The 27,945-nt window shown below is 40.2% G+C and overlaps 4 protein-coding genes and 1 long non-coding RNA gene across 6 annotated transcripts; 2 read left to right on the top strand and 3 right to left on the bottom strand.

The window, feature by feature from the left end:
* LOC8083192 lies at positions 8,575–9,814 on the bottom strand. Its single transcript, XM_002437379.2, has 6 exons — positions 9,796–9,814; positions 9,568–9,713; positions 9,356–9,485; positions 9,124–9,281; positions 8,708–8,943; positions 8,575–8,629 (listed from the first exon to the last, which is right to left on the bottom strand). Exons 1-6 carry the CDS (start codon positions 9,812–9,814, stop codon positions 8,575–8,577), a joined length of 744 nt encoding a protein of 247 aa, XP_002437424.2.
* LOC110430971 lies at positions 10,124–10,479 on the bottom strand. Its single transcript, XR_002448411.1, has 3 exons — positions 10,437–10,479; positions 10,284–10,346; positions 10,124–10,181 (listed from the first exon to the last, which is right to left on the bottom strand). It is a non-coding gene; the product is annotated as an uncharacterized LOC110430971 (long non-coding RNA).
* On the top strand, positions 13,961–18,529 carry LOC8083191 (protein REVEILLE 6). 2 transcript variants are annotated; one of them, XM_021449346.1, is made up of 9 exons: positions 13,961–14,456; positions 15,192–15,249; positions 15,441–15,564; positions 15,650–15,808; positions 15,899–16,003; positions 16,334–16,443; positions 17,244–17,303; positions 17,911–18,011; positions 18,097–18,529. In XM_021449346.1, the coding sequence occupies exons 1-9, from the start codon at positions 14,179–14,181 to the stop codon at positions 18,110–18,112; spliced, it is 1,011 nt and encodes a 336-aa protein (XP_021305021.1). In that variant the 5' UTR covers positions 13,961–14,178; the 3' UTR covers positions 18,113–18,529. The 2 variants fall into 2 exon arrangements, with proteins under 2 accessions (XP_021305021.1, XP_002438834.2); XM_002438789.2 differs by having other exon boundaries at positions 13,962–14,456; positions 15,641–15,808.
* LOC110430987 (polyubiquitin) lies at positions 20,101–22,837 on the bottom strand. Its single transcript, XM_021449345.1, has 2 exons — positions 22,604–22,837; positions 20,101–21,526 (listed from the first exon to the last, which is right to left on the bottom strand). The coding sequence occupies exon 2, from the start codon at positions 21,524–21,526 to the stop codon at positions 20,381–20,383; it is 1,146 nt and encodes a 381-aa protein (XP_021305020.1). The 5' UTR covers positions 22,604–22,837; the 3' UTR covers positions 20,101–20,380.
* Positions 23,642–27,700, top strand: LOC8083190. The gene is made up of 2 exons (XM_002438788.2): positions 23,642–24,007; positions 24,403–27,700. The coding sequence occupies exon 2, from the start codon at positions 24,607–24,609 to the stop codon at positions 27,451–27,453; it is 2,847 nt and encodes a 948-aa protein (XP_002438833.2). The 5' UTR covers positions 23,642–24,007; positions 24,403–24,606; the 3' UTR covers positions 27,454–27,700.

Below are 27,945 nucleotides of genomic sequence, written 5' to 3'. Positions count from 1 at the left end.
TTACACAACAGAAACCACCTTTCAAACCAACAAGAGGACTAAATTTGTGCGGTTTAAACAGTTAAGGACGTTCGGTACCTAGTTTGTAGTTTAACGTTAACCTACAGTTCTGACATTCAAGTAAATATGTTGAAAATAGACATTACCCTTAGAGCATCTCCAAGAGACTCTCTATATTGTTCTTAAATGCTAGAAATAGCAATTTTGATAAAAAAAAACTACCCTCCAACAGCTTCTCTAAATAGTCATCCAAATATAGACATTGTCTATTCCGGATTTTTCGTTAGCCAAATATAGAAGACGAGAATGACTCTCTAGATTGCGCATGAAATTTAGCAAAACTGTTGGAAAGTGTAAAAATATAGAAAGCGATTTTTATACAAATGACTCTCCAAATGATGATTTAGAAAGTAAAATTTAGAAAAGCTCTTGGAGATGCTCTTACTGCCTTACATATATTATTCTCGTGAGGAGGTATATGTTTTCTGTCTTCCAAGCATGTCTCGCATGCAGCGCGTGGACCGATCTGTAACAGCAAACATTCTCGAGGACCGGAGCACGCAGTACTCGTAGAGTGGGCAACAAACCAAGAAGATCCTTTTGTGCGACCCAATCTGACCCGATTTCTGTGGGTCGAGTCGACCACCAAAACCCCAAAGCAGCAGCAGCAGCAGCAATAAGAAATGGAACACGACCGAGTGGTGTGGCTGCTTCTGGGAACCACCAGCTGCCCGACAGCCCGAGATTTTTCGCACCCAGCACCAGCATGCAGAACACTCGAAGCATCTGAACGACTGCATTTTTCTAACCCACCGTGCTTATCGCCCCAGATTTTTCACAGCAGGATCGACCACTTCACCTGTCTGCCTGCAGCCTGCACCCTGCTTGTTCTGATACAAATTTGCTGTTAGAAAGTAACAGCAGAAAGTATTGTTTATTAATTTATTGTTAGAGAAAAATACTAATAGATTTGGTTAATAAACTGATTGTTTTGCTTCTCTGACCCTGTCCGGCAACAGCAAGCAGCGACATCCACGCGGTCCTTCATGCTCGTCGGAAAGGAAACAATGATGAGAACGCAAAAGGCTTTTTGCGATTTTTGCAGCGCAGGTAACAGGCAGGCAGGGCAGCGGTGGCAGGTGAAGCACTGCCTTCCCGGCGAAGTGGCACCATGTCGCCGCCGAGTATACTGTACAACATGTAATGTAAGGTGATAAATGTGGAGTAGTTAGGCCATCAGCATCGAGGAAAGGTTAAAATACGTCACGTTGTAGTATTAAGCTTAAGCGAGTGCAGCAGCCAGCAGCAATGAACTTGTGGATGCGACTGACCGACACGCACCATATGCAAACACAAGATATTCCCAGTACACGTTCGTCTCCGCCCCCGCCCTCACACATAATCTAGATTTCGGATAGGGAGTGACTACACGACTCAGGTGATTTTGGTTCATTCCATCAACCAGATTTTGAACGAATCAAAAAATGACACATCACAACAAAAACTGATTTAAAATCTGGATGATAGAAAGGAATAAAACAACCGAATTTAAATTAAATATAAAGAATAAAAAAACCGATTGAAAAAATAACATACCAACAACCAGATCTCAAAGCGAAATAAAAGGGACCACACCCAGTAACTACCTCCACCAGATAAGATGCATTCACGCAACAGAAAAAGGAGAAAAAGGAACTCACGTGGGACCAAGACTCAACGTGACTCCCAAGAAAGAAATACAATAAACATAGATCCAGAGAAAAAACAAAAGAAACCAGATCAACAAAAAACCACGATGAGGACAAAAGGGAAGGCCAAACCAAAGGCTACATCAAAGGAAAAGGAAGAAGATGAGCATCAGAAACAAGGGACAAAGGTAAACTTACTACACCCAATAAACTAAGTTCAATACCGATTACCTGTACGCATCAAATTCAGTGAGATCTCTGCCAAACAAAAATTCTTGCAACACCTGAGATGACCATCAAAATTACACTACAAAAACAAAAACACAAACACGAGATCATAAATCTAAATGAATATGCATGCTAACAAAGATTTATTACTGATACATAGGCATCGAGAATAACAGCAATCCTCAGGCAAGATGACATACCAAGAGAGCAGGTACAGTTTCTTTAACAAAACATTAAGAAAATTCTACTTCCTTTTTTTCTTGTTTTTTAATAACACATTTACTTGCATTCTTCATTGCTAGCCTGATATGTTGGTGCTCAAACAAGAAAACACCCAAAAATCCAAAATGGCACTCTTAAAAACAACAAAATCCTAAAAAAGATAGAACATGGCTAGCATTGAGACCAAACTCTGCATTTAGGCTTTGCTTGCTTCGCTTCTGACAGAACCAGGACACGAAACAAAACAAACATTCAAATGTTGCAACTAGCAATCTGCAGGTTACTGAGTTACCTTAATCTGAATTTAGGACCAAGAACAACGAGAAATTCCCCAGTCAGTCTGAAATCCCAGTTTGGCTCTATTGTTGCTTTGGCTGTTTTGAGACTTTATGTGTTATGACTTGGTGAATGGTAATAGATTAGCAAGGCTACACATGCCCCGGCAAATCTGGCCACGGTGAAACATTGAAAAAAAATGAAAAAAATTAGTAGACATATAAGCAGTGAAAATTCAGCAAAAGCTATATTACTAGAATTGACATAAAAAATTTTGCAGGGACACACGAAAAATGGTGGGATAGTTGAGACAAATTGCATTTACACAAAATCATCCATTCATTTGACCCCAAAAAGCAAAACTATCCACAATTATATGGAAAAATCCTTAGGAGCACAAGACGAAGAAGCTTCAAGAGGGCCGAAGATGGGTGATAATACAAGCTATGAGAAGGTAAACTGATTACTCATTTAGATAAACCTATACACATCCGAGGATGAGCATGACCAATCTGAAAGTAACTCCACCAATATTTTTTCTAAATTTGTTTAACACATACTCAATATTGTGTGTATCAAGTAACTGAAGTCATTTTATGCTTTCAACAAAAAATTCAGACACACACATTTCCTATTTTCTATACATGATTTAAGGTACGACTCATTCAAATATGACACCTGTAAATTTAAACAGATAACAGCACATGATCAAATAAGAACAGGGCTAGATGTTGTGATGGGAGGAGAATCAACAAGAAATGAACAAGACCAAATCAACATAGACATATCAGACTTGTACAGTGCATACGATTCACAGGTTTTGATATAAGAAACATCTTTTACAGTAAGCAAAACATGTATGGATATTTAATTAAATGTGGAGGATCAAACTCACCAATTTGAATTGTTGTGGATATGGAAAAACTTTATACAGGGTTACAAAATACAATATGCGCAAGGAAAAACCCACTCTATTGACACAAATTCAGCCATCCAGCTGACCCCAAATAGCAAAAGCATTCTGAATTATGTTGAAAAAAGCTTAGCAGCAGCAGAAGAAAATGCTACAACGACATCAACAATGGATGGTCATGCAAGCTACAATGAGGTATGGACAACATTAAACAAATGGCATTCAATTCATGCATTTAAATTAGAAAAAATTGGTTGTAACTGCAATTATATTAAATAATATAATTATGGCCGCTACATGATATGCAGAGGCTACCAATTACCTTCACAGATTTAATCCTGCGAGATGCTTCAAACTTTGAGGTCAGATAAACAACTACCATGTTACTAACCAAAAAAACAAAATGCTGAAAAAATACTATACAATTTAATGATTCTATGAATTGCAGACATCAATGTTCACAACAACGAGCAGAGTCGAAGAGAATGAGCACCAGATACATATTGGAGATTGCATTGTTTCAAAAATGACAACAGATGTTGCACCAGAATGTGAGAGCTATTATAGGGAGCAAGCTCAAGAGAGTGATGGAGAAGATGAAGAAGAAGAAAACAAGGACCATGAAACGAATCCATGGGATAAAAGTATATTTGCCTCCATGAACTTGGAACCAGTAAGTAAACATTATAGCTAAATAGTTACTAATAAAAAGAAATTAGGCTATTTCACTATGCTAATTTTTTCAAAACTAAACAAAAAATAAAACTTATACAAACCTTGTAGGTACAACTGGATACATATTGCCAAGACCATGAAATAGAGAGTGGTAAAACTGACAATCAACAAAGAGTTGCAGACATTACAGAAGAAGATATTGAAATTTTCCTAGAGAGGGATCCAATAGAAGAACAAAGAAATGAAGCAATACTAGAAATAGAGAAGAAAAACATACCTGAAATAGGAATGCGCTTCAACAGCTCATATGAGGCACAGAGATTTTGCAATGAATATTCATATATGGCTCGCTTCTCACTAGTGCTTGCCAGCAGCTATCACACTACGAGCAAGAAAAGGAAAAATGAAGTTACAAAGATAACTTTGAGATGCAATAAGTATGGAAAACATTATGACAAGGATGAGGACCCAATAGAATCAATAGTTCCTGAAAGACAGACAAGTGTCCTTGCAAAGACAGGATGCAAAGTGGCCATAATTATCAAAGAGACCAATGGAATTTGGACTATAACATCTGCACATTTGGAACACAATCATGGACTTGGAACAAATTCAGAAGCAAAGTTCTTTAGAACTCACAAATATATGAGCACAGAAGAAAAAGCTATGATTAGAACACTGAAGAAGGTAAACATCCCCACAAGAAATATGGTTGCTATTTTGTCATACATGAGAGGGGGGAGAGCAGCCCTACCATATGATGACAAGGATGTGGCAAATTACAGCAGCAAGGTAGGGAGAGAAAGGACAATGAATGACATGACACAAGTTCTGCAGTTTTTCAGTGAGAAGCAGGCAGAAAACCATGGGTTTTATTACTCAATTGACATGGATGGGTCAAATAAAGTCAAGAACATTTTTTGGGCTGATGCAAAAGCTAGAGAATATTACAAATTATATGGGGATTGCATTAGCTTTGACACAACCTTCCTTACTAACAAATACAACCTCCCATTTGCCCTCATTGTGGGTATCTCAGCACATGGAAACACATACATATTTGCTTGTGCATTTTTGGGAGATGAAACAGCAGACACATTCATGTGGGTTTTTAAGCAATTTTTGAGCGCAATGAATGAGAAGCACCCGCAAACAGTTATAACCGATCAAGATGCAGCCATGATGAAAGCAGTAGCACAAGTTTTTCCAAATGCAAGGCATAGAATATGTTGGTTTCATGTAAAAAAGAATCTAGAAGAAAAAAATGGTCAAGGTATTCAAATCAAAGGAAGGCCTAAGTCAGGAAATGAATGATATATTGGAAAACTCAGTAACAGAACAAGAGTTTGAAGAGCTATGGATGAAGATGATAAATAATTATGATCTAAACAATATGAAGTGCTTGCAAGATCTCTGGGCAAAGAGAAGAAGTATAGTGCCAGTGTACTTCAAGAATGCATTCTTTCCATTCATTCAAACAACTGCAAGGAGTGAAGGGACTAATTCAGTATTCAAAAAAGGAGTTGGTCCACAATTTAGTGTGATGAGCTTTTTAAATGAATATTAGAGAATCACAGACACAATACACAATAGAGAAGACAGATATGATTACCATACGAGAAACAGAAAAATGAAGATATTGTGGTCAAAATATAACATTGAGAAGCAGGCAAGGGGATACTACAATAAAGCAATATTTGTCAAGTTTCAGCAACAACTTAGAGAGACTACAGGACTTCAGGCAGACACAATTGAACCTAACCAAGCTTATGAGGTTTACATTGACACCAATATGAATGAACAACCATATAGGCTGAGAAAATACATTGTCCTAGTGAACTTACCAGAGAAGGAGTACACATGCATCTGTGGAAAATTTGATAAAGATGGAATCTTGTGCTCTCATATTTTGAAGGTTATGCTGCACTTGAGAACAAGTGAAATCCCAGAAAAATATATATTAGACAGGTGGAGAAAGAATGAAAAGAAAATTCAAATAGACATACCTACAATTGGACCAGGAGAAAATAGCACACTTCGGTTCAATAATCTATCTAGAAGATTGGTGACAGTGGCATCAAAAGGATCAAGGACAAAAGAAAGGAGTAAGTACCTATTTGGGATATCCAAAGCAATTGAAGATACGGTAGATGGGATTCAAGATGAAGAAACTGACAGCCTCACTAACCTAACAGAAAAGTTTCTGAAACTAGCATCACAGGGAGCAAAAAAGGACAGCAAATATAAGTATCTGCTTCAAATGATTGAAGTTATTGAAGAAGAAATGAGAGCAATAGATGATGATGGAGATGATGACACAAGAAGCCAAGCCCAAATCAATAATAGGAGGAGTATAACAAATGGAATTTTAGAGGGGGGAGAAAGTAGCTGCAGTATTACAATCAAAAATCCAGATAAGGTGAAATCAAAGGGAAGACCGCGAAAGAAAACAATTGTTGAGAAAGCAAAACTCAAAGCAAAAAAGAAGATAGAGAAACAGAAGAAAAAGAAGACAACAACCAACAGATCAGAGAGCATCAAGAAAAAAGAGCTGAAATCAAAAAAGATACAAGGCCTTGCAACGAACCAGGTACAAGAAATAGCCTCAAAACAGCACCTGCCATAGCTTTTGTAAATGTGCAAATAAATTCCTGAAAGACTAATTCACTTTGAAAAAATATCATTGCAGCCACAGCTTCAAAAAGCACCTGACCTGCATGTTGCAGACATGATGGCGTGAAGAAAAAAGGCAACAAAATGAACAGAGAGAATGGATGATGTTGAGCTACAGAAACAACTATCAAGTTTCAGATATATAACTTATGTAATAGGATGATATGACACTTGCCAGAGAGAAAAGGATGATGTTGAGCTACTAGAAGAATTGTCAAGTTCTAGAAATGATATATAACTTATGTAATAGGATGATATGACACTTGCATGAAAATCTCTGTGTCGAAAACATATTTGTAATTCTCTATCTTGTTTACTGGATACGATACATAATTTAAAGCAAAGAAAAATGAACTTTTGTGGCAACAATACAAATATGGACAAAAAAGAAACCAACTCATAAAAAAGATCGGTTCTCTTCAATTGGAAATAAAAAGGGCCATCAAGATATTCAGATATGAATTAAATGAATATTGATATAATATTGAATTTACAAAAAGATTCACACAATTAAACTGCAAACGCATCTGCAAAAACTAATTACAATTTTTTGAAAATGGTCAAACTTAACATATGAATGACCATCTCTTCGTGATATCTGATTACATTTAAGAAAATTGTACCAACACTATGTAACCCACTATGAAGTGCTTTTTATAACATAAACAGATGACCAAAAAAATATAATATGTAACATGACATAGTAACAATATTATGGGGCATGTACTATTCCCATATGAACTATGAGATTTTAACCTATGAATTCATAGAAATGATCCAACTATTTATGCCTTGTGTTCAACTAATTACAGAGACGGGGATCGATGCCCTGCAGAAAAAAATAACCAAACCAAAATATAGTAAATATACGGTACCTCATGATTATTGTGGTCACACAAAAGAAAGTTTGAAAAAAGAAATATACCTCTTCATAGAACGTCCTGACCAAAGACATATCTACAGAATTTGATTTACTGAAGAATAATTTCATCGCAAGCTTTATCCTTATATTTGGAATGTCAGATTGGCTGAACAACCGCCTCAAGTCAACACTGTTATCCCACAACTCCATGAACTTTATAGTAAATATACCACAGTCAAATCTATAACAAAAAAAAATAAACATGACAAAAAGTTCAATACAGAAAAATATAAACAATGAATTTAGAAACTTACTTGTTTTCTTGTTTTGGGACCGGTGGATATTGAATTGTGAAGTTGCCAAGGTCTAGTTTAACATCCGCATGTTCATACCAGCATTCTGTAAATGAAGTGATCTAAAAAATATTTACAAAAATAAAAAGAAAAGGAGGAAAGAATGTCAATAAAAAAGGTTGCCAACAGATTGGAACAAATATTGTTTGTGGAAATATTACATACAAGACTGTCCCTCGCGCAGGTTTGGAAATAGTCATCTCTATCATAGTATGAATCTAAGAAAACAAACATCTTGTTTCTCAAGTCCACAATGAATACAAACCAATGTTCTTGTTTCCATACCGGAAAGCAGAGCTGAATTAAAAACAATAGATTACAAAATCAAACCCCAAAAAAGCAAAAAGTTTTCGACATCTAAACAAAAAATATGATTGATTACCTTTTCAGATAAGTGTAGCTTGTGAGCAGAATTTGCCCCATGGAAAGAGTTCTTTACAACGTTTATGTCATATTGAGAGTTGTATGTCAACAAACATCCCTAAGGAAAAAAAATGCAACTTTAAATAAAAGTAAGTAAGGAAAATAAATAGCAAAAAAAACATACCCCAACATGAGGATAGAAATAGTGTTTCTTTGAGCGCCTTGGGTGATGATCCTCAAACATTTTGCGACAACAACCAGCAATAAAAAAATTGTCAACCAGTCCTTTGGGCTCAACTGATTCTCCAAAAGAAGAATATGTTACGCTTGTCTTGAGAAATTTGACAGCAGGAAAGCTGAAAAAAAAAATACATACCTTTAAAACAAAAATGTGGGTACAATGATAAACAAGAAAAGGCCATAAAAAATATAGTACAATTCAACTAAAACATACCACTTCCATTGGCTACGTGCAAGACCACAAAATATGTCATAGTAACGCCTTTCTTCATCAGTTACATGAAACTGAGATGTTGCTTCAGTACTACATTGTGGAGTACCAATTGTGATGGTCTTAGTGCTCATATTGATTGGTTTATTTCCCACAAAATTGACTCCTCCTGTGTCGACCTTTTTTCTGATTTCAGAAGAAGGGAAGTTCTTCCTGTTGTATATCTGATCACATGAGACCTGCAAAAAAATTTAAATAAACACTAAAATTGAAAATTCATAAAAACAAGATTTAAATGACAATGAAACATGCACTAAATAATTTAGATAAAAAGGCTAATAATTTAACAGATGCAACAAAGATTACCCTCTGTTTTGTCAAATGAAAGAAAGAGAAGACATGATTAAAATATATGTTACCTTAGCATTCTGACGAGAACTTTCGTGAGATGTAAAATCTTTATTCTGTATTTCATCAACATCAATTACTACATTGACATGGTCATGACTTGCAGGTGCACTCATGTGAGAAATTGGCCGTTCAAGCTTAATCCTCTTGTTCATTGGGTTAAAAGTTTCTATATAAAAAAGCTATTAAATACAAAAAAACAGCAATAAATAGACTGGTAAAAAAATATGATAGAAAAACAACCTGGCTGGGAAAAAAACTCTGTTCTATAACAAGAGTTATTATTCATAACTATTGGAGTGTCCAAAACCGAAATGATGTTCTTCACTTTGACCATCAAATTATCAAAAGCATCTTTGGTTTTAGTTTGATTCTAAAAATACAAAAAATATGCATCAATAAAAAAGGGAGCAAAAAGAATAAAGAACAAGAGAATTCTAAAATTTCTAGATTACCTGGGTGTCTGTAGGAGGAGATTTGTTCATACATTCATTCTTATCGGGATGTGCGGCTCCATTGTTATGTGTTGCCTCTCTACTGGATATAAAATTCTCTTTATCAATTCTTCCACTGTGGAATACCATAGATGTATGTGTATTCCCTAAAAAAGATAGGAACATATAATAAAAAACCAATATATGTAGAGCATAAAAGGAAAAAAACAAAAAGATAACAAAAAAAACCTTTTGCGGATTTGTGCATTGTCGTATCAGCCTCATCATGATCATCCTTGGTTGGGTTTGATATTTTGTTTGCAAAAACATGAGCATTCTTGTCTGCTATCTCACCTATTTTAGACCCAGCATCTACTAAAATTTGTAGTACACTAAGAACTAAACTCTCAGTAGGCATAGCACAAAAAGTGCACTTGCCGTATGAATTGTCGTGGACAAGTGCGCATAATTCATTAATCACCTAAAACGAAGAACATAAGAAAATCAAACACAAAATCCAATAGAAAATATATCAAACAAAAAAATAATTAACTAAAAATATTTACTTTTGCAGGCAAGTAATCACCAAAATAGAGGATAAGCTTTTCCTTGAAATTATATGAATCAGTACGGTCCTTCAATAAAAACAGAAAAAAATTTATTGTTAGAAATTACAAGAGACAAGTACAACCATGATATCGTACTAAACATAAATAGTATGAGTGTGAAGCAATTACCTCCTTTACTGTATTAAGATTTTTCTTCAAGTGATGAGATAGATTGTTATCCTGATTCGATATCTATAAAAGTATAATATGATACAGATTATGTGAACATATGTAAAAAACCAAAAATGTTCTGACAAAATATAATTTTCCAAAAAAACACACCTTTGATTTACAGAACTCAACAAATTCCTGCATTACCTTGATATGCGTAGCAGAAAGATAATCCTGCACAAAAATAAAAGTAAAATACTCATTTAGAGAAAAAGAAAACCTCAAAGAAAGAATATTAAACAACAATACTGGAAAAATAAGTTATACTAAACTAACCCTGATATTAATTTCACAAGCATGCTACATAAAACTAAATGGCCAAACTACAGAACATCTAATTGTAAAACCAAAAAGATTTGATTCATGGCAAAACTAAAATATGTATTTCATGAGAAAACTAAACTCTCTGAAATTTACATGTAAGCAAAGTACGCAAGCTGAAAAAAGATGACAAAGATAATTAATCAACATACTGTAAAAATAGGTTATGCTAAACTAAACCTGATATTAATTTCAGACAACTCAAAATAATAAAAAGCATGATACATAAAACTGAATAGACAAACTACAGATCATATAATGGTAAAACCAAAAGATTTATTTCATGACAAAACTAAATATATTTTTGATGATAAAACTCAACATCCAGTGGAGCACTACAACAGCGGGATAAAAAGGAATGCATGAAAACCTGTGACCGCATATTCTCAGTCTTGTTGACAAGCAACTCAATCTTCTCTCCACGATCTAGAACCTGCAATGGAAGAAACAAAAAATCTATCAGAAGATATCAGAGTTAGACGCACAACAGATCTCACATCAATCTGAAATTCAAAAATAGAAAACTCTAAGATTTAATAGTGTAATTATCTACAGATATCATAAAAAATAATAACAAAAAAATAGTATTCACACACAGGGAATGGCAATGTGAAGCTTCATGTGAAGCAATTGCTGAAATAGCATATTCAACAACAAGATGGTCAGTGTCTAAAGAGCTGACTCAAAATAGCTCTTACTCGGCAACTTAACTGCTACTAACGAACAACAAAGAGGACGCTGCACACAACTTTTTCATCGGTAATACAACAAAACAATGAATAAGCTTTTACCTACCTGCTCATTTTTCATAAGAGGTTAACAACTAATTTCAGGCACAAAAAAATTATTTAATTGGTCGAAAAATGAACATTTAGACAAAACACAGGCTTAACTGCTATTAACAAAAAATAGAAAGGGCTCAGAACTGAAACGAAGAATGACAACTAATACTGGAGACGCTAACACATGAACCTACAAAAAGATGGGGAAACTGAATCGCATGAGGGTAAATCACAAACTAGTCTTCAGATTCAAACCTGTTGGGCGGAGCAGCCCAATCCACCCATCGGCGACATCCTGTACACAGCAAAAAAAATACTATAAAAAGGGATTGAGATTCAGGTGAGGAACACTGCTATAGAGGGGAGTAAGATTGAAAACAAGGAAGAAGCACACAGGCCACAACTGTGGCGACGGGCGACAACCACACCTCGCAGATGAGGTGAGGACGACGATCCCCATCTCCTACGAGTACAGAAACAAAAAGGGACAGGAGATGAGCATACCGCAATAGCCTCTGGGTACGCCACCTCCGTCGCCAAATCACCTCCGCCCCCACGCCCGCCCCCCGCCTTGGCCTCCGCGTACGGCTCCGGCGACCAGAGCCGGCACTCGCGTCCGTGCCTGGTACGCCTGCTTTTCCACTGACAAAAACAGGCGCACTTCGTTTTTTTTGAAAAATGACGAAACCATTCTCTACTCAGCCGAATCGCGAGTGCCTCAAGAGACACAAATAAAAAATGGGCCCAAAACACAAACCAAACAGCCTGTTCACGGAAAAGTGACCCAACAATAAAAAACAAGGACTCAGAAAACACGAATCTCAACAAAAAGGCAGCCACAGAAAAGTGAATGATTAAGAAAAAAAAAACAACCGAATGATAAATAGAAACTCCGTTTCGGATAAGTCATTTTTTTTCAAATTTAATCAAATATATAGAAGAATATCAATATTTACATCTCTAAGTTTGCTAAAAATATATTTTATAGTTAATATAATGATAGTATCATAAATGTTAGTATTTTTATATAAATATAGTCCAACTTTAAATTATTTGGCTCTTAGGGATTGAGATTTATTTTGAGGGGAGGGAGTAGTAGTCAATATGCGCCATTGTTGACGTGATTTGATAACTTAACATAAGTGATCAAATTTATATCATAGTAACACAGCAGAGGTTGCTTGAGCTCTATAGTGAACATCTTAGAATTTATTTGTGTGTTATTGCAATGAGGTTTATTATTCATTCGGGCATAGCACTAGTAGTAAATAGATTGGATGCATGTTGCTTTATAGGTGTCAAAGTTTGTATCCTCTTCAACTCCAATACATATCCTGCTTACGTCGTCCCACTCGAGTATATCATAACATTGCTAGCCTTAGATCTGCACACCGCTTTTGTATCTGGGTCTTTGGCTCACCCTCTTGCTCGAGCTATGCTCTCTCTGTTGCCTCCTCTATTGACACATCCTCCCTGGTGCCCTCTGCTAGAGCCCATCATCTTGTCACATCTGCCACGACCACGTCCTTCTTGTAAGCACAACCTCTCCCGCACCTTCTCTCTTTGTGTCCTCTCAACAGCCTTCCTCATGAGCGGTAGAGTTCACCCTACTACGAGGAGATGAGGGGGCTCGGCCTCCTACATGGAGCTTGTCTCGCTAGCTCGAACCTCGCCCTCTCATAGGTTATCATCCCTCTGCCTGGACCTCAACCTCCGAGACTAATGACGGTGGAAAGGGCATGCAAGGAGACAAGGAGACTCAATGTGGTGGTTGAGGATGAAAGATGAGAGGAGAAAAAAGAAAAAAAAATATTATATGTAACTTAGAAATAGATTCTATAAAAGTACTCTCTCCATCCTTTTTAGCTATTATTCTTATTTCCCTAGAAGCCAAATGTACTCAAATTTGAGAGGAGAAAAAGAAAAAAAAATATTATACGTAACTCAGAAATAGATTCTACGAAAGTACTCTCGCCGTCCTTTATAGTCATTGTTCCTATTTCCCTAGAAGCCAAACGTATTTAAATTTGACCAAATATATATAAGAAATACTAATACTTATAATATATAATTAGTATTATTAGATAGATCTTAAAATCTATTATAATAATAAGCTTATTTAGAGATAGAAATGTTGTTAGTGATCAGAAAACATTGGTCGCGGTCAACCGGCACAAGCACTGAAGCACAGCATCAAAGACCTGGCCTTCGTCGTCGTCGTCATCATCATTCATCAGGTCACCATTCATCACCCACCGCGGCCGCCAGTGGTGAGTCCACCGTCCACGGCAGCCCGCGGCGCACCGGCGGGGGAGACGTGCGGCCCGCCGGCCCGTGCCGCGGCGCCGGCAGCGTGAGCCACTCAGCAGCAGTCGTCATCATCAGAGTCGGCACGGAAACCCAACCACGCAGCGCCCGTTCCCGAGGCACCGGCCAGCGGGCCCACCCGGGCAGCGTCTCGACGGGGCGCCTGTGTCCACACGCGACGCGAGGGAGCGAAAAGAAAAGAAAACGAACCGCCCCGAAACATCCACACCCCCCCACATCACGCACGCAACGCAACCGCAGGTCCGTGTCCGTCCGCAGCGGCCCATTTCCAATTTCTTCAGCAGCTCCGGCTCCAGCTCCAGCTCCGGCTCCAGCCAACCAACCAAACCAACTCGAGCCCTCGACGACTCACCACTCGCCCGAGAGAACACACACGCGCGCGCAGGCAAAACCCTAGCCCCACTCCGGCGCGCCACCGGCTGATGGTTTCGATGAGCACCACGCCGAAGCCGCTCGACACCGCCGCCGCCGTCGCCGGCGGAGGCGGAGGCGGGGACGAGGGAGGCGGCGGAGGAGGGAAGAAGCAGGTGCGCGGGGCGGCTGCGGCAGCGGCGGTGATGGCGCCGCCGCCGATGGCGGTCCCGGTCCCGCCCGCGGCGGGGGAGGAGGTTCGGAAGGTCAGGAAGCCGTACACCATCACCAAGTCGCGGGAGAGCTGGACGGAGCCGGAGCACGATAAGTTCCTCGAGGCCCTGCAGCTGTGAGTGCCCCCCGATACCCCTGTCCCCGATTCGGGGTTAGTAGAGCGGTAGCGGACTAGCAGTTACTTGCTCCGTTGCGTGGTTGGATTTTGTCCCCTGCCCTCGGCTCCTGCAAATGCTAAATTTGGCTAGTTTTACGAGCTGCTTCTAAATGGGGGCGATCGTATTGGTTTTGTCTGGGTCCAATTTGATGGAGAAGGTTCCTGTCGAAACTGTTAGATATCACAGTGGTCATTGTTGGGGGCACCAATGTTCATTTCCATGTTAGATATCACAGTGGTCACACCGGCACCTATGTTCATCATCGGGGCTACCTGAATCTTGGCTTTTTATCGGTTTGTTGAGGCATAAGTTGATGCACTTTTTTTTTTCTTGTGAGTAGGGTGTTGTGTTTAGGTCAGTACACGGTGATTAGTTTTTCCAATCTGGCATAGAGGATGTCCTTCCAGACTGCACTTAGATATTACAATGGGACATTTGGATGTTGTTCAATCCCAGTTCATTGGAACCTTTTAAAGGGTGCCAGTGGACGATTAAGGATGTCCTCCCGTTGCAAAGTTTTTCTTTGAACTCTAGCCAGGCTAGGCAAGGTTAGATAAATGAATCAAACATATCCATGTATTTAAGTATCTATAGCCTTTTTCCTTTGTAAATTGTTAGTGATGCTACCGTGAGAACTGGAATGATTTAATGACATTTCTCAAATTCATTTTTTTTTTGTTTCTTTGTTGTAGTTTTGATCGTGATTGGAAGAAAATTGAAGCATATGTTGGCTCAAAGACTGTCATACAGGTATCCATAGACATCTTAAGTCCTTAATGATAGTTCTCAAATTGCTTGTGATCTTTAGCTACAGGCATTCTGCAATAATTACTTCGTAATCCATCTATGCTTTATAATTTCCTCAATCTTTAAAAAGATGTTCCTTTGACAGATTAGGCTTTATAATGTCCTCAATCTTTTAAAAAATGTTCCTTTGACAGATTAGGAGCCATGCACAGAAGTACTTCTTGAAGGTTCAGAAGAATGGTACGGGCGAGCATCTGCCCCCACCCAGGCCAAAACGAAAGGCAGCTCATCCATATCCACAGAAGGCATCTAAAAATGGTTTGTATTATTCAAGGACCTAACTGTTTGGCATGATTTTTTTTCTAGTTAATGAGTGATGACTGGATTTATTTAGATCCCGCAGTTTCTCAAGCAATTTTATCACAACAACAACCTACCCAGAAGGAGCAAGGTTCTGTCATGCCTATGGATACTGCTACTGTGAGAAACACAAATGCAAATGTGGCGGTGCCTTCCTGGGACAATACTCTTGCTCAACCTTTTAGTGCTGGTCATGTTCAAGGTCTGTGTTACCGTGTAATCATTGTGACCTGCATACAAAAATAAACGACTTGTGGAGGCAATTATAACTTTTCACATATTGTTGGTGCAGGAGCCGTTGCAACAAATAACTGTTCAAGTAGCATAGAGAGTCCATCCGGTACTTGGCCATCTTCTGAAGCAGTTGAGCAAGAAAATGTGGTTCCACCTCTCCGTGGTGAGCACTCCCTTCTGCAGCATGCACTCTGCAAATCTATCTTGCAATTGTTCTGTGCATGTCACATGTCCAATTTAATAATCTCAAGCCCCTCGAGGGCTGCAGGGGCTTAGGCTTGTCCTTCTAGCCATGCCGTCCAAACATAAAAAATAGGAGTAGATATTATTCTTACTGTTTGATATCTTCCACTTGGAACCTCTCCTTGATTCCAACATAAACTTACATGCTAGTTACACATCATCGTATCTTTAAAGTAGATCTCTTAGTGTGAATGCATTTTTTCATTCACTGCAAATTATCACTTTTGCTTCTCTGTGGTTACACATGCAGCCATGCCAGATTTTGCCCGAGTATACAGCTTCCTAGGAAGTATATTTGATCCTGATACAAGCGGGCATTTGCAGAGGTTAAAAGCGATGGATCCAATTGATGTTGAAACGGTACATCTTCTATTCATATGCTCTACTTTTTGGTTCTTTTCATGCATTTCACAAGCATCTTGCCTTTCTTTGTTTGTTATGTGTCCCATTTCAAAGCTTTTACAATTTCTGTGCATAACTATCGTTTCTATTTTCTAGCTTCTGCTGCTATCTTGGCTAGTCCTGGCTCTTATTTAATGTAGCTGGGGGCTCATATAGCTGAGAGCACTCCATAAATAATGTCAGAAAGGTCAAAGGTGTTAGTTAAGTTTCACCAAAATTTTGCTTTGGTCCTACTGTCCTTGAAATTAAAACTGCTGGGTTCTTTTAGCTCCAAAGATCAGAAAGCTAGTTCTCATTGTCTTCATTTCTGCTTGTTTTTATTCACAAGAACATTCAAGTATTTCTCCCTGTGGTAAAAAAATACTTGGCTTTTGGGCACAACATGGTTTCCAATAGGTATGGTATGGATGCACCTATGATCATGTTTTTATTACTATAATAAGATTATATAATCAAATACAAATATGATATTATGGAAGTGCTTTTCAAGGAAAAATCACAGATTATTTGTCATGTTTCCAAACTAATATAGTCAGTGTCAAAAGGTCTCACCACATTATGAAAAAAAAACCCCGGTATTTGTGATCAAAGGAAGTATGTTATTAAACTTTGAATTCCTGTAAGCGTCTTCTATTCTTTTTCATTCAAGATTGAGAATTTTTGGAGTCTTGATTGTCCTTAGGATTGTTAATATTTGGCTAATTTAATATGAGTTGTGATTTGACATTGACCATTGGTCTGTTGATTGGCATACACAGGTACTACTACTAATGAGAAATCTTTCCACAAACCTTAGGAGTCCTGACTTTGAGCAACATGTAAGTTATTTGGTTTCTTCATTCCTCTGATCTGCTCAGATCTCTCTGGAAACTTTTGGAGCTTTTAGTCATGTAAATGGATGATATTCCTGTTTTGTGTTATTACTACCATTAGGCTCGCCATGATTTTGTCCAGTACAGTTATATGCTGACTAATTCAATGTTTCAAAAATGGGTCACAAAGCCCACTCAGGCAGACTTGCTGGGTGCCACTGTATGTCTGCCGAGTGCCTAGTGCTTCTTAAAACTTCACTGACGATAATGATCTCTTTCAGATTGTGTTCCAGTTATTGCGATGGGTATTTTAACACCCTGTAACTCCTTGAGATTCCATCATGTGCTTCATAACAATTATGGACATTACCTGGCCTTATTAATTAGTGCAGTTAAGGACCCGTAATTTTAACAATTTTGTTAAAAATATGTTAACCTGTAAAATTTCCAATCACAAATACTTCTATGTGTAAGAAATAACCTCAAAATGCATGATTATGTTGATAATGGCATTTTTACATTTTATACATGACACTTGGCAATAGTGCTTGAATTGTTCTTCACTTGCACTGCTATTTTTCAAAATGCTGACTAATTTACTATCTGATTACAGCGGAGGTTGCTATCATCATATAGCTATGGTGGTGGGGACCATGTTAAATCCGAAGGCATGGAAAATCATGGATCAGCTCAGAGTGGCCATCTTCCATTCCTGTAAATCTTCTGCCACTTTCCCTGTTCATTTGTGGTTATGACCTGATGCACTGCTATCTTGACTAACCCAATTTGCAATTTCCAGGGTAACAAGTGAATGAGAGCACACTGCCAATTTGCGGTCAAAGCTTTGGTTGTTTCCACGAGACATTCTTGTGTGCTCTCAGCAATGGAGTTGTGGACGTCTGGTCTGGCAGTTTATGAATGCTAGAGACGTATCGTGGCAGTGACATCTGTATAGCTTCCAATAATGGTCTGACCCTAGGCTAGTTTTGCTTTTCATGTTCATGTAGATAGCCAGTTTTGTGTGCTCATGCAATTCTTTTCATGGGTGGGGCCTAGATCGATAAGTTTTTGTTATATACACACTTGTGCTCGCGTGTATGTAAATATGTGGAATCTTGTAATGTTTGAGGTACTTGGAGTCTTTGGTCAAGACAAAGCACATATACGCAATAAGGAGTTCACCATCGTCGACTGAATAATAAAAAGTTTTTTAGTTGTGGACCTGTCTAAAACTGCTCTCTAGTAAAGTTGCATACATGGATATCCTTATGCTTGTTGATTAATGGTAGTATGCTACTAATTGGTAGTTTCAGTACTTGGGGTTCCTAATTTCATGGGTATACTTCGATTTTAAGTGAACAGTCACATGTGTTGCTGGCATTCGGTTTTAAGTGAACAGTCACATGCTTTGCTGCGATTCGGTTTGGCGGTTTGTACAGTTCGATGTGGATTGGGATTCTGTGCGCATTTAGCAGTATTTCATATATGCATTGGTTTGGTCTGCGTCCTCTTGGATCTGTTGCTGCCTTGCTGGCATTCGGTTTGAACAGAACCGAGTGGTCTTTGAAATATAAACGACGAATCTAGAGTTCTGATTTCAATTAAGCTATCTGTTGAGAAAGGGAACATAATGGAACCCCGAGTCGAAGGTACTTTAATCTCAAACGAGGAATTTAATTCTTTTATTTTTAAGCCAAGTTTCTTAATTTTGATCCAAATCTGTGGTAAAATATGTTGACACCTGTAAACTAAATAAATGCACAACCAGTTGAACTTGTGGATTCATGAAAACTTTTGAATTTGTGGATGTTGATTTATTTTTCTGAAATTTGTCAAAGTCAGAAGTGGACTTTGGACAAAACTAAAATGGACCAAAGTCAGAAGTGCCATATATTTATTTATTGCTTAGCATTGTTCGCTGATTTGTGATGAGAGAAAAACACTATATAATGACTGATAAGCTGTGTTGATAAGTTCAAGCGAATAGGGCGGTACACAATGGAATGGAACAAGAGTTGAAGGTACTTTAATCTCGTGTTGACTATGGGCAGAAGGAACCAAATCAGATTATTTTGGCAGAAGAAAGAAGAAACGACAATAGTGTGCAGCAACCAACTCAACAATCCAAGCCTCCTGCGTGTTCTCAGAGCATCAGCATCTCCTGCTTGCACTCCTTGCTCCTGGCGGGCAGGAAGCTCAGGAAAGTGCTCGAACAGTTTCGCTAGAAATTTTTATGTCGTTGCCATGGCATAACGCCTCTGTAAAGTTTCAAATCTAAACTCAAAACATTAATTTGAGTAAAAAAGGAGTTAAATCAGCATGTGGAACTGTACTGTTTCATGCTCATTGGCTTCTAATAAACGAACAAGGAACCAGATAGTGCCTAACTGTATGAAAACATTAGTTAAATACAAGAGAATAGTCCTACATGGTTAAACTCAGAAAAAAATAGGAAAAACAATCAAATCAAACAATTAAAAACAACATTGGCTGCTGAGTGCTGACACCCCATATCGAACTAATCCTAATATCCCTTAGTTTCTAACCCTAATATCGCTCAGTTTCTAACATGATATCTGTTTTCTGAGAGTGCTAATTTAGAGTTCTATAGAATTTTAGCAGGCCGTATCTAGAGTATCAGCAGAGTATCCCTGAGATCGAAAGCAGGCCGTATCTAGAGTATCAGCAGAGTATCCCTGAGATCGAAAGCATAATCCCCCAGCTTGGTCAGCAAATAAGTTTGCAAGAAAAGGTTCCCTTCGACACAATCATGGATTGCATTTGTCATCAAGAGTCCAAGACCTCAGACATCACCATATGCTAAATCACATATATCCGGCCAGATGGCCACCCAATAGTTTTGAGTGTTACGTATCCAATAGATGCACAGATAACACAAGGTAAATTTCATAGCAGGCAATCAAAGAGAAATAGCTAAGGCAAACCAAGTTAACCTGCTGCTGCACCACAGCTCAAGTTTGCAGGACTCGACATCACAGTAGAAACACACGGTATGGAAACACACCCAGGACAACTAAAAAGAGCACACCACCCAGTGAACCACCAGGGCGAACAACTTCACTTCACTGACCACCACGGAGGCGCAGCACCAGGTGGAGCGTGGACTCCTTCTGGATATTGTAGTCTGCAAGCGTGCGGCCATCCTCCAGCTGCTTACCAGCAAAGATCAGGCGCTGCTGGTCTGGTGGGATGCCCTCCTTGTCCTGGATCTTCGCCTTCACATTGTCAATGGTGTCAGACGACTCGACCTCCAGCGTGATGGTCTTCCCAGTCAGGGTTTTCACAAAGATTTGCATGCCACCACGGAGGCGGAGCACCAAGTGGAGGGTGGACTCCTTCTGGATATTGTAGTCGGCCAGAGTGCGGCCATCTTCTAGTTGCTTTCCAGCAAAGATGAGGCGCTGCTGGTCTGGTGGGATGCCCTCCTTGTCTTGAATCTTTGCCTTCACGTTGTCGATCGTGTCAGAAGACTCGACTTCAAGTGTGATGGTCTTGCCAGTCAGAGTCTTGACAAAGATCTGCATACCTCCCCTGAGGCGAAGGACGAGGTGGAGGGTGGACTCTTTCTGAATGTTGTAGTCAGCTAAGGTGCGACCGTCCTCAAGCTGCTTCCCTGCAAAGATGAGGCGCTGCTGGTCCGGTGGAATGCCCTCCTTGTCTTGAATCTTCGCCTTAACATTGTCGATCGTGTCCGAGGACTCAACCTCTAGCGTGATGGTCTTTCCAGTCAAGGTCTTAACAAAGATCTGCATGCCTCCCCTGAGGCGAAGGACAAGGTGGAGGGTGGACTCCTTCTGAATATTGTAGTCAGCCAAGGTACGGCCATCCTCAAGCTGCTTGCCAGCGAAGATTAAGCGCTGTTGGTCTGGAGGGATTCCCTCTTTGTCCTGAATCTTTGCCTTGACATTGTCGATTGTATCAGAGGACTCAACCTCGAGAGTGATAGTCTTCCCGGTGAGGGTCTTGACGAAGATCTGCATGCCACCCCTAAGCCTGAGCACGAGGTGGAGGGTAGACTCCTTCTGGATATTATAATCAGCGAGCGTCCGCCCATCCTCAAGCTGCTTGCCAGCAAAGATCAGACGCTGCTGATCCGGCGGGATTCCCTCCTTGTCTTGGATCTTTGCCTTGACGTTGTCAATTGTATCCGAGGACTCAACCTCGAGGGTGATGGTCTTGCCAGTAAGGGTCTTCACAAAGATCTGCATCTGCATAGACAAAAATCGCATGGTAAGACACAATAAAGCACAGGCACAGGAAAGCATATATCAGATAAGAAAGATCCAAAACTCAAGAACTATGAACTACACGTAAAAATCATCATATATATCTAACGCAGGTGAACAATGAATTGACAATGAATTGAAACTAACATAACCACATCCGTCCTGATTAGGTCCATGCATACCAATTGCCAATATGCTAATTCCATTGCTAATTTAGCAGGATAATTCAACATACAGAAGTGGCAAACATACAATATTCAATAGTATAATCTGAAAGGGGTCACTATCAACATGAAATAAGCTCGCTGTACTTCCAACATATCCGAAACGGATCAAGTAAGGATAGGCAGGGAAGATGCTAGGGAAGATTTAACCATCTTAATCCAGAGCATACCCTAATCAACCAAACTAATTGAATTGAAACCAAACCATACAGGATGGCATTTGAGGCAACGTGATTTACCCTACCCTTCTTATAATTTTATATATTGATAAAACTAGTCTATTGAACGGAAACCTAAACATGATTCTATGAACTGATGACTTAGCCTTGTTGATTTAGATGATACACAAATCAATCCATCAAATCGAAACACAGTCTATAATATCTTTGGGATTACATTCGAGACAACATGATGAGAATGATTTAACCCTCTCAAATTTGATAATTCACTAATCAACCTTTTGATGAATTGAACACTAACCCTAAGAAATCTACAGGATTTCGTTTCAGAACAGACAATAGCACGGGCCTTTATGGACGGCAACAACTGAACTCAGCACGGATCAATTCCAAGTAACCAGTCGGTCAACAGTGTGAACCCTAGATACTATACTAGTATATATATACTGAAATAGAAACGGATCTAATCGGAGGAGCGAAGATAACTGGATCAAGTTGATCCGATCAATCTGGTAACACAACAGAACATATGAACAATCTAAACGAATCTTCGTACGGAAGGCGAAACCGAGAATCGACGAGATCGGGAATCGACCATACATGCATATATATAGACAAACCGAGAGAGGAAGGGAACAAATCTAGGGAACGCATACCTTGACGAGCCGATGGGGAGAGCCTTGCTTCGTTCGTCTGCGTGCCGATGGTGCGACGAATTCGCGATTGCGATCGGGGGGAGACTGGTCCGTAGGGGAAATCGGGGGGCCGGGGTCGGGGGTGGAGCTTTTATCGTGGGCAACGGAGGGTTACGTCACGGCTCACGGCAACGCGCTGCGCTTGCGCACGAGGCCGTGGCGGTGGCGGAGTTCCGCGTTTGGCCCACCACCACCAGCCTCTGGAACCATCTGGACGCGCTCTCCTCCGACCCATAGCAGGTCAGTTCCGTGATGGGCTTTTGAGCCCAACTTAGAAAACGACGTGTTGGACTTCCGTTTCCCCATCCTCGGCCTTGTTTACTTCCAAAAATTTTTTAAAATAAAAATAGTACTATTTTTTTTTGTATTTTACAAATATTGTTCAATTATAGACTAAGAGCATCTCCAAAGACTTTGGCAAATTGACTTAGCATTTGTTGCTATTTGCAAACTTCCATAACAAAATGCAAAAGATAAAAATAGATCATCTTCAAGGGAATTGACATTTGGACTTGGCAAACAATAAAAATATAGAAGGTCTCTAGGTGCTCGCGCTTTCCTCGCGCCTGACTTTGCTCATGCGATCGGGTTTGTAAAGTCGTCCACAGCTTGGCATTTTTGCCAAGTTTGCTCCCTCATTTGCCAAGTTGTCCAAATTGCAAACTTCAAATGCAAAACCGTTGGATACCTCTTTTGGAGCTTTTTTTGGCAAATTACTCAAATGCAAACCTTAAATGCAAAACCCTTGGATATGCTCTAACTAGGCTCAAAAGGTTTGTCTCGTCAATTTCGACTAAACTATGCAATTAGTTTTTATTTTCATCTATATTTAATACTTCATACATACGTCTAAAGATTCGATGTGACGAAAAATCTGAAATTTTTTGTAAAATTTTTGGAAACTAAACAAGGCCCTCGTTCCTTCACAAAACATCACACCACAAATATACAAGTCCAAACTGAAACCCAGCAGCAACAGGCTGGCCCAAGACGAGCGGCATCAATTCGCGGCGGATCCGGCCTAGCGCGGCCGCGTGCAAAACCCGCGAAAGTCGAAACCCAAAGTTGCGCACCGCCGCCCTCTTGTCTTGTGCAACTCCTTCCCTTCTTTGTGCTGGTGGCCCGGCCCCACCCCCGCACCCTTTTCTGTTCGACTCCCATTCCACACCGCCGCCCACAGGAGGATCCCTCGCCGCCGGCGCAGCGCAGCCGCATCAAGAAGACGTCGGAGGTCGGGGTGGCGACCACGAGATGCAGGGGAGGGTGTAGCTCGGGGCACGGAGTCGCGGCACGGCACGGCACGTGAGTTGCACAGAAGAAGACTGGAGGCCGACGAGCTCGACCCCATGTCCGGCGGCGGCGCAGGTCTCGTTTCCCAACCCTATCCCAGTCCACTGTCTTCCGATTTTATCCCCTACCGCCGCCCGTAGCAATTTGTCTTCCCGCGCGGTCGCTCGAGCGCGCAAGTCAAGCTCCAGCCAGCGCGGCCTTCCCCTTGCGCAAATCGAGCTCCTCCCGCGCAGTGTCTGCCTCGCGGGGCACGTCGCTTCCCCGGCGCTTTTCTCCGCCTCCGCACCTGAAGCGGTCGCGCCGCTTTGAGTGCGCTTATGTTGATAACTTCTTTTTGGAATCCTGCGTGGGTAGGGAAAGAAGTTTTTTTTTTTAAAAAAAAAACTCATCAAGTCTGTTTATATTGGAATTGCAATATGTAGAATTCCTAGTACTATTTTACCCTGATTTCTGATTGTCTTGTCTCTCAGGCTGCTTCATCAGGAAGACTCTCCACGCGCATGGTCTGTACTAGCCACCTACACAGTGATCTCTGCTTCTAACCCGACCACGCCACGCCATAGGCTCTATCTGCATAGGAGAGAAGTGAACAGTTTCAAGGTGTTCATATACTTTTTGGTTGGTTTAAGAAAGAGCCTGGATTGTATGGGTAACATTTTGTGTGACAGCGATTGATGTTGGGAACCAATTCGGTAATCAGTACAATGGAGTGCAACAGAGAAGAGGCCTTGAAGGCCATGAAAATTGCTGCTAAGAAGTTGGAAAACAGAGACTTTGCTGGTGCTAAAAGGATTGCCCTTAAAGCACAGAGGATTTTTCCAGAGGCCGAGAACATACCCCAGCTGTTGACTGTCTGTGAAGTACATTGTGCAGCAGAAGCGAAGGTAAATGGGATATTGGACTTCTATGGAATTCTCCAAGTAGAAGGGACAGCGGATGAGATGGCCATAAGGAAGCAGTTTTGTAAGCTTGTTCTCTTACTTGACCCTGATAAAAACAGTTATCCTAGTGCAGATTCTGCTTTGAAGTTTGTTGCAGAAGCATACTCAACATTGGCTGATCAAACAAGACGATATGTATATGATGTAAAATGGAGTGTTGCTTTCAAAATTGCACCAAAGCAGGCTACACGACCGACACAGGCTGCAGAACCAACTCGGGTTACACAACCAAATCAGGCTACACAACCGAAACAGGCTGCAAAACCAAAGCAGGCTACACAACCTAATCTGGCCAAGGTATCAGAACGGGCCGCACAGCCAAAGCAGGCTACACAACCGCTGAAGACTACGGAGCCGATTAACAAAACTGATGCAAATAAAAGTAGCACAGCAAGAAATGGACCATCAGGTTCATCACCCACTGATGGGTGTACATTTTGGACCACATGCATCCACTGTAAAACAAAATATAAGTATCATGGCGACATACTCAATCTTCAGATCCGTTGTCAGAACTGCAGGCAAAAATTCTTTGCGTACAAGATAAGTACAAAGGATGTGACTTCTGTATTCTCATCAAAAACTGCAAATAATGACAGGCAACAGGGTTGTCTTCCCACTCAACAAGGCTGTTCTACAAATCTCTCTTCTAGAGAGAACAGAGAGACAGGTCCTGTGACGAATGCAGCACAATGTGATGAACAAATGAATTCAAAACCAGGTGTTGAAGGTATTGTTGATCATACAGAGACAAGTCAGAAAGGAGTTGAATTTTCTGCAACAAATCCTTCTAAAGTATCTGCACCAAATGGAAACGATAGGACAGATGGAAGGATGCAAACGGACACCACTGTATATTTTGGTGATGGGAAAAACCTAAGTAGTGGGGTGGATACATCAGCAGTGCCAGGTGCTGCAGGAATCCCTACTCCACAGAGATGTTTTAGGAGAAAGGCATGTGTTGATGCCAACAACACCCTTAACTCTCCAAAGAAAAAGAGTCGGACACTCAAAGATTGGTCCTCAAATGCTGCCTGCAATTCTAATGAAGTGTCAGATAATCAAGATAAAAGTTGTACCGTCAATGAAGGCAATAAAAGAAACAATAAAAGAACTTGTGATACACCTGCTGGGAAGCCTTGCAATGCTGGGAGCTTCACGTACCCTAACTCGGAATTTTTTGACTTCGGTAAGTGTAGGGATTTCAAACTGTTTGCAGTTAATCAGATATGGGCACTTTATGATGACTTTGATGCCATGCCAAGATATTATGCTAGAATTAGACATCTTGATACTACGAACTTCAGAGTTCGGTTCACTTGGCTGGAACACTATGCAGTGAATGATGATGAAGACAATTGTGCTTATAATGAACTTCCTGTGGCTTGTGGGAACTTTAAGTTAGGAAGCACACAAGAGTCACAACATCCCCTCATGTTTTCTCACATTGTTTCATGGGCTGAAGGTGGAACAAAGGGTTCTTATGTAATACATCCAAGTAAGGGTGAGGTATGGGCTCTTTATAAGGGCTGGAGTATGCAGTGGATCTCAGATGCAGACAATCATAGATCCTATGAGTATGAAGTGGTGGAGGTCCTTTCAAACTTTACAATGGAAGCTGGTGTCACTGTTATCCCCTTGGTCAGGGTTGAAAGTTTTGTAAGTCTGTTTGCACAAGCAAAGGATAAATCATCATTTGTTATACCATCAAGTGATCTACTTCGGTTTTCCCACAGTATCCCATTTTTCAGAACAGGAAATGAGAAGGTTGGTGTCCCTAGTGGGTTCCTTGAACTAGATACCATATCGCTTCCTAGTAACTTGGACGTAGCATTTCCACCAGTTACTCTTGATTCTTGTGTGCCTGGTTCTTCTGCTCTGCAAGGCTGCTGCTCCCCCATTATTTTGGCATATCCAAAAACAGTATTCTACAACTTTGAAGAAGGCCGGTCGAATACTAAGTTTGAACAAGGCCAGATATGGGCTCTTTACAGTGATTTTGATAAACTTCCAAAATACTATGGCTGGGTTTCACAAGTTGATCAAGATCCGTTTGGAGTGCACCTGACTTGGCTGGAAGCATGCCCTCGATCAGAACAGGAGAATCTGTGGTTAGAGCATGACGTACCTGTGAGCTGTGGGACATTTAAAATCCGTTACTGGAGTATCGAGTATGACACAAATGGTGCATTCTCTCATGTAGTAGGGATCCATTCGAAGCGGCACTTTGAAATTCACCCACAAGTAGGGGAGATTTGGGCGATCTACTGCAATTGGTCACCTGGCTGGGTTCCTTCCAGCAAGGATGTCTGTGAATATGCCATTGGCGTGATAACTGCGCGCACTGAAGCTAGCACGAAAGTCTTGTTTCTGACTCAGGTAGATGGCTACAGAACTGTATTCAGACCAGACACTGAGAGGATTATCCTGGAGGTGCCAACAAAAGATGGCTTGCGGTTTTCTCACCGGATACCTTCTTTCCAACTGACAAAAGAAAAGGGTGGCACGCTCTGTGGCTTCTATGAGTTGGATCCTGCTGCTCTTCCTGATCCCTTCTTCGCTGGGGGTAGTACCGACTGACTCGCGGAGGCTGAATTTGGCTGTTTTGATGAAGAAACTAGGACTAAATTACTAATCGTCATTGAATGGTGATCAGTTGTATTGTATGCTCTTTTGCATGTTAATGTGCCGGGCAACTGTGGTTTAGGCTAAGCCTTGCTATATATTCCACTTCGTAGGCCCTTGGCGCCATTTTGTCATGTATGAACTGAGCATACAATTTGTATCTAATGCTGATGCCTGTGAAAATGAAATTATACTCACTATAGTTCTTTTCTGCCGAGAGCAGATGGCCTCTCTATTATGAGCTGCAAAACAACTTGAACAGGATAAACAAATATCCCTCCTACGTCAGAATTTTGGTCTACATAGCACTCCTAATGAATTCTATAAAAACTATCCTATGACCCTAAAAATGAAGGTTTTGTGTTTAATCCTGTCTCTCGAAAGGTTTCATAAAAGATTCATCATGAGTATCGAATAAGCTATTAATTTAGTAAGTATGTTTGACAT

Source organism: Sorghum bicolor, chromosome 10 (genome assembly GCF_000003195.3).
Source record: "Sorghum bicolor cultivar BTx623 chromosome 10, Sorghum_bicolor_NCBIv3, whole genome shotgun sequence".
NCBI classification, from domain to species: Eukaryota; Viridiplantae; Streptophyta; class Magnoliopsida; order Poales; family Poaceae; genus Sorghum; species Sorghum bicolor.
This window is presented reverse-complemented; position numbering and strand designations above follow the sequence as displayed.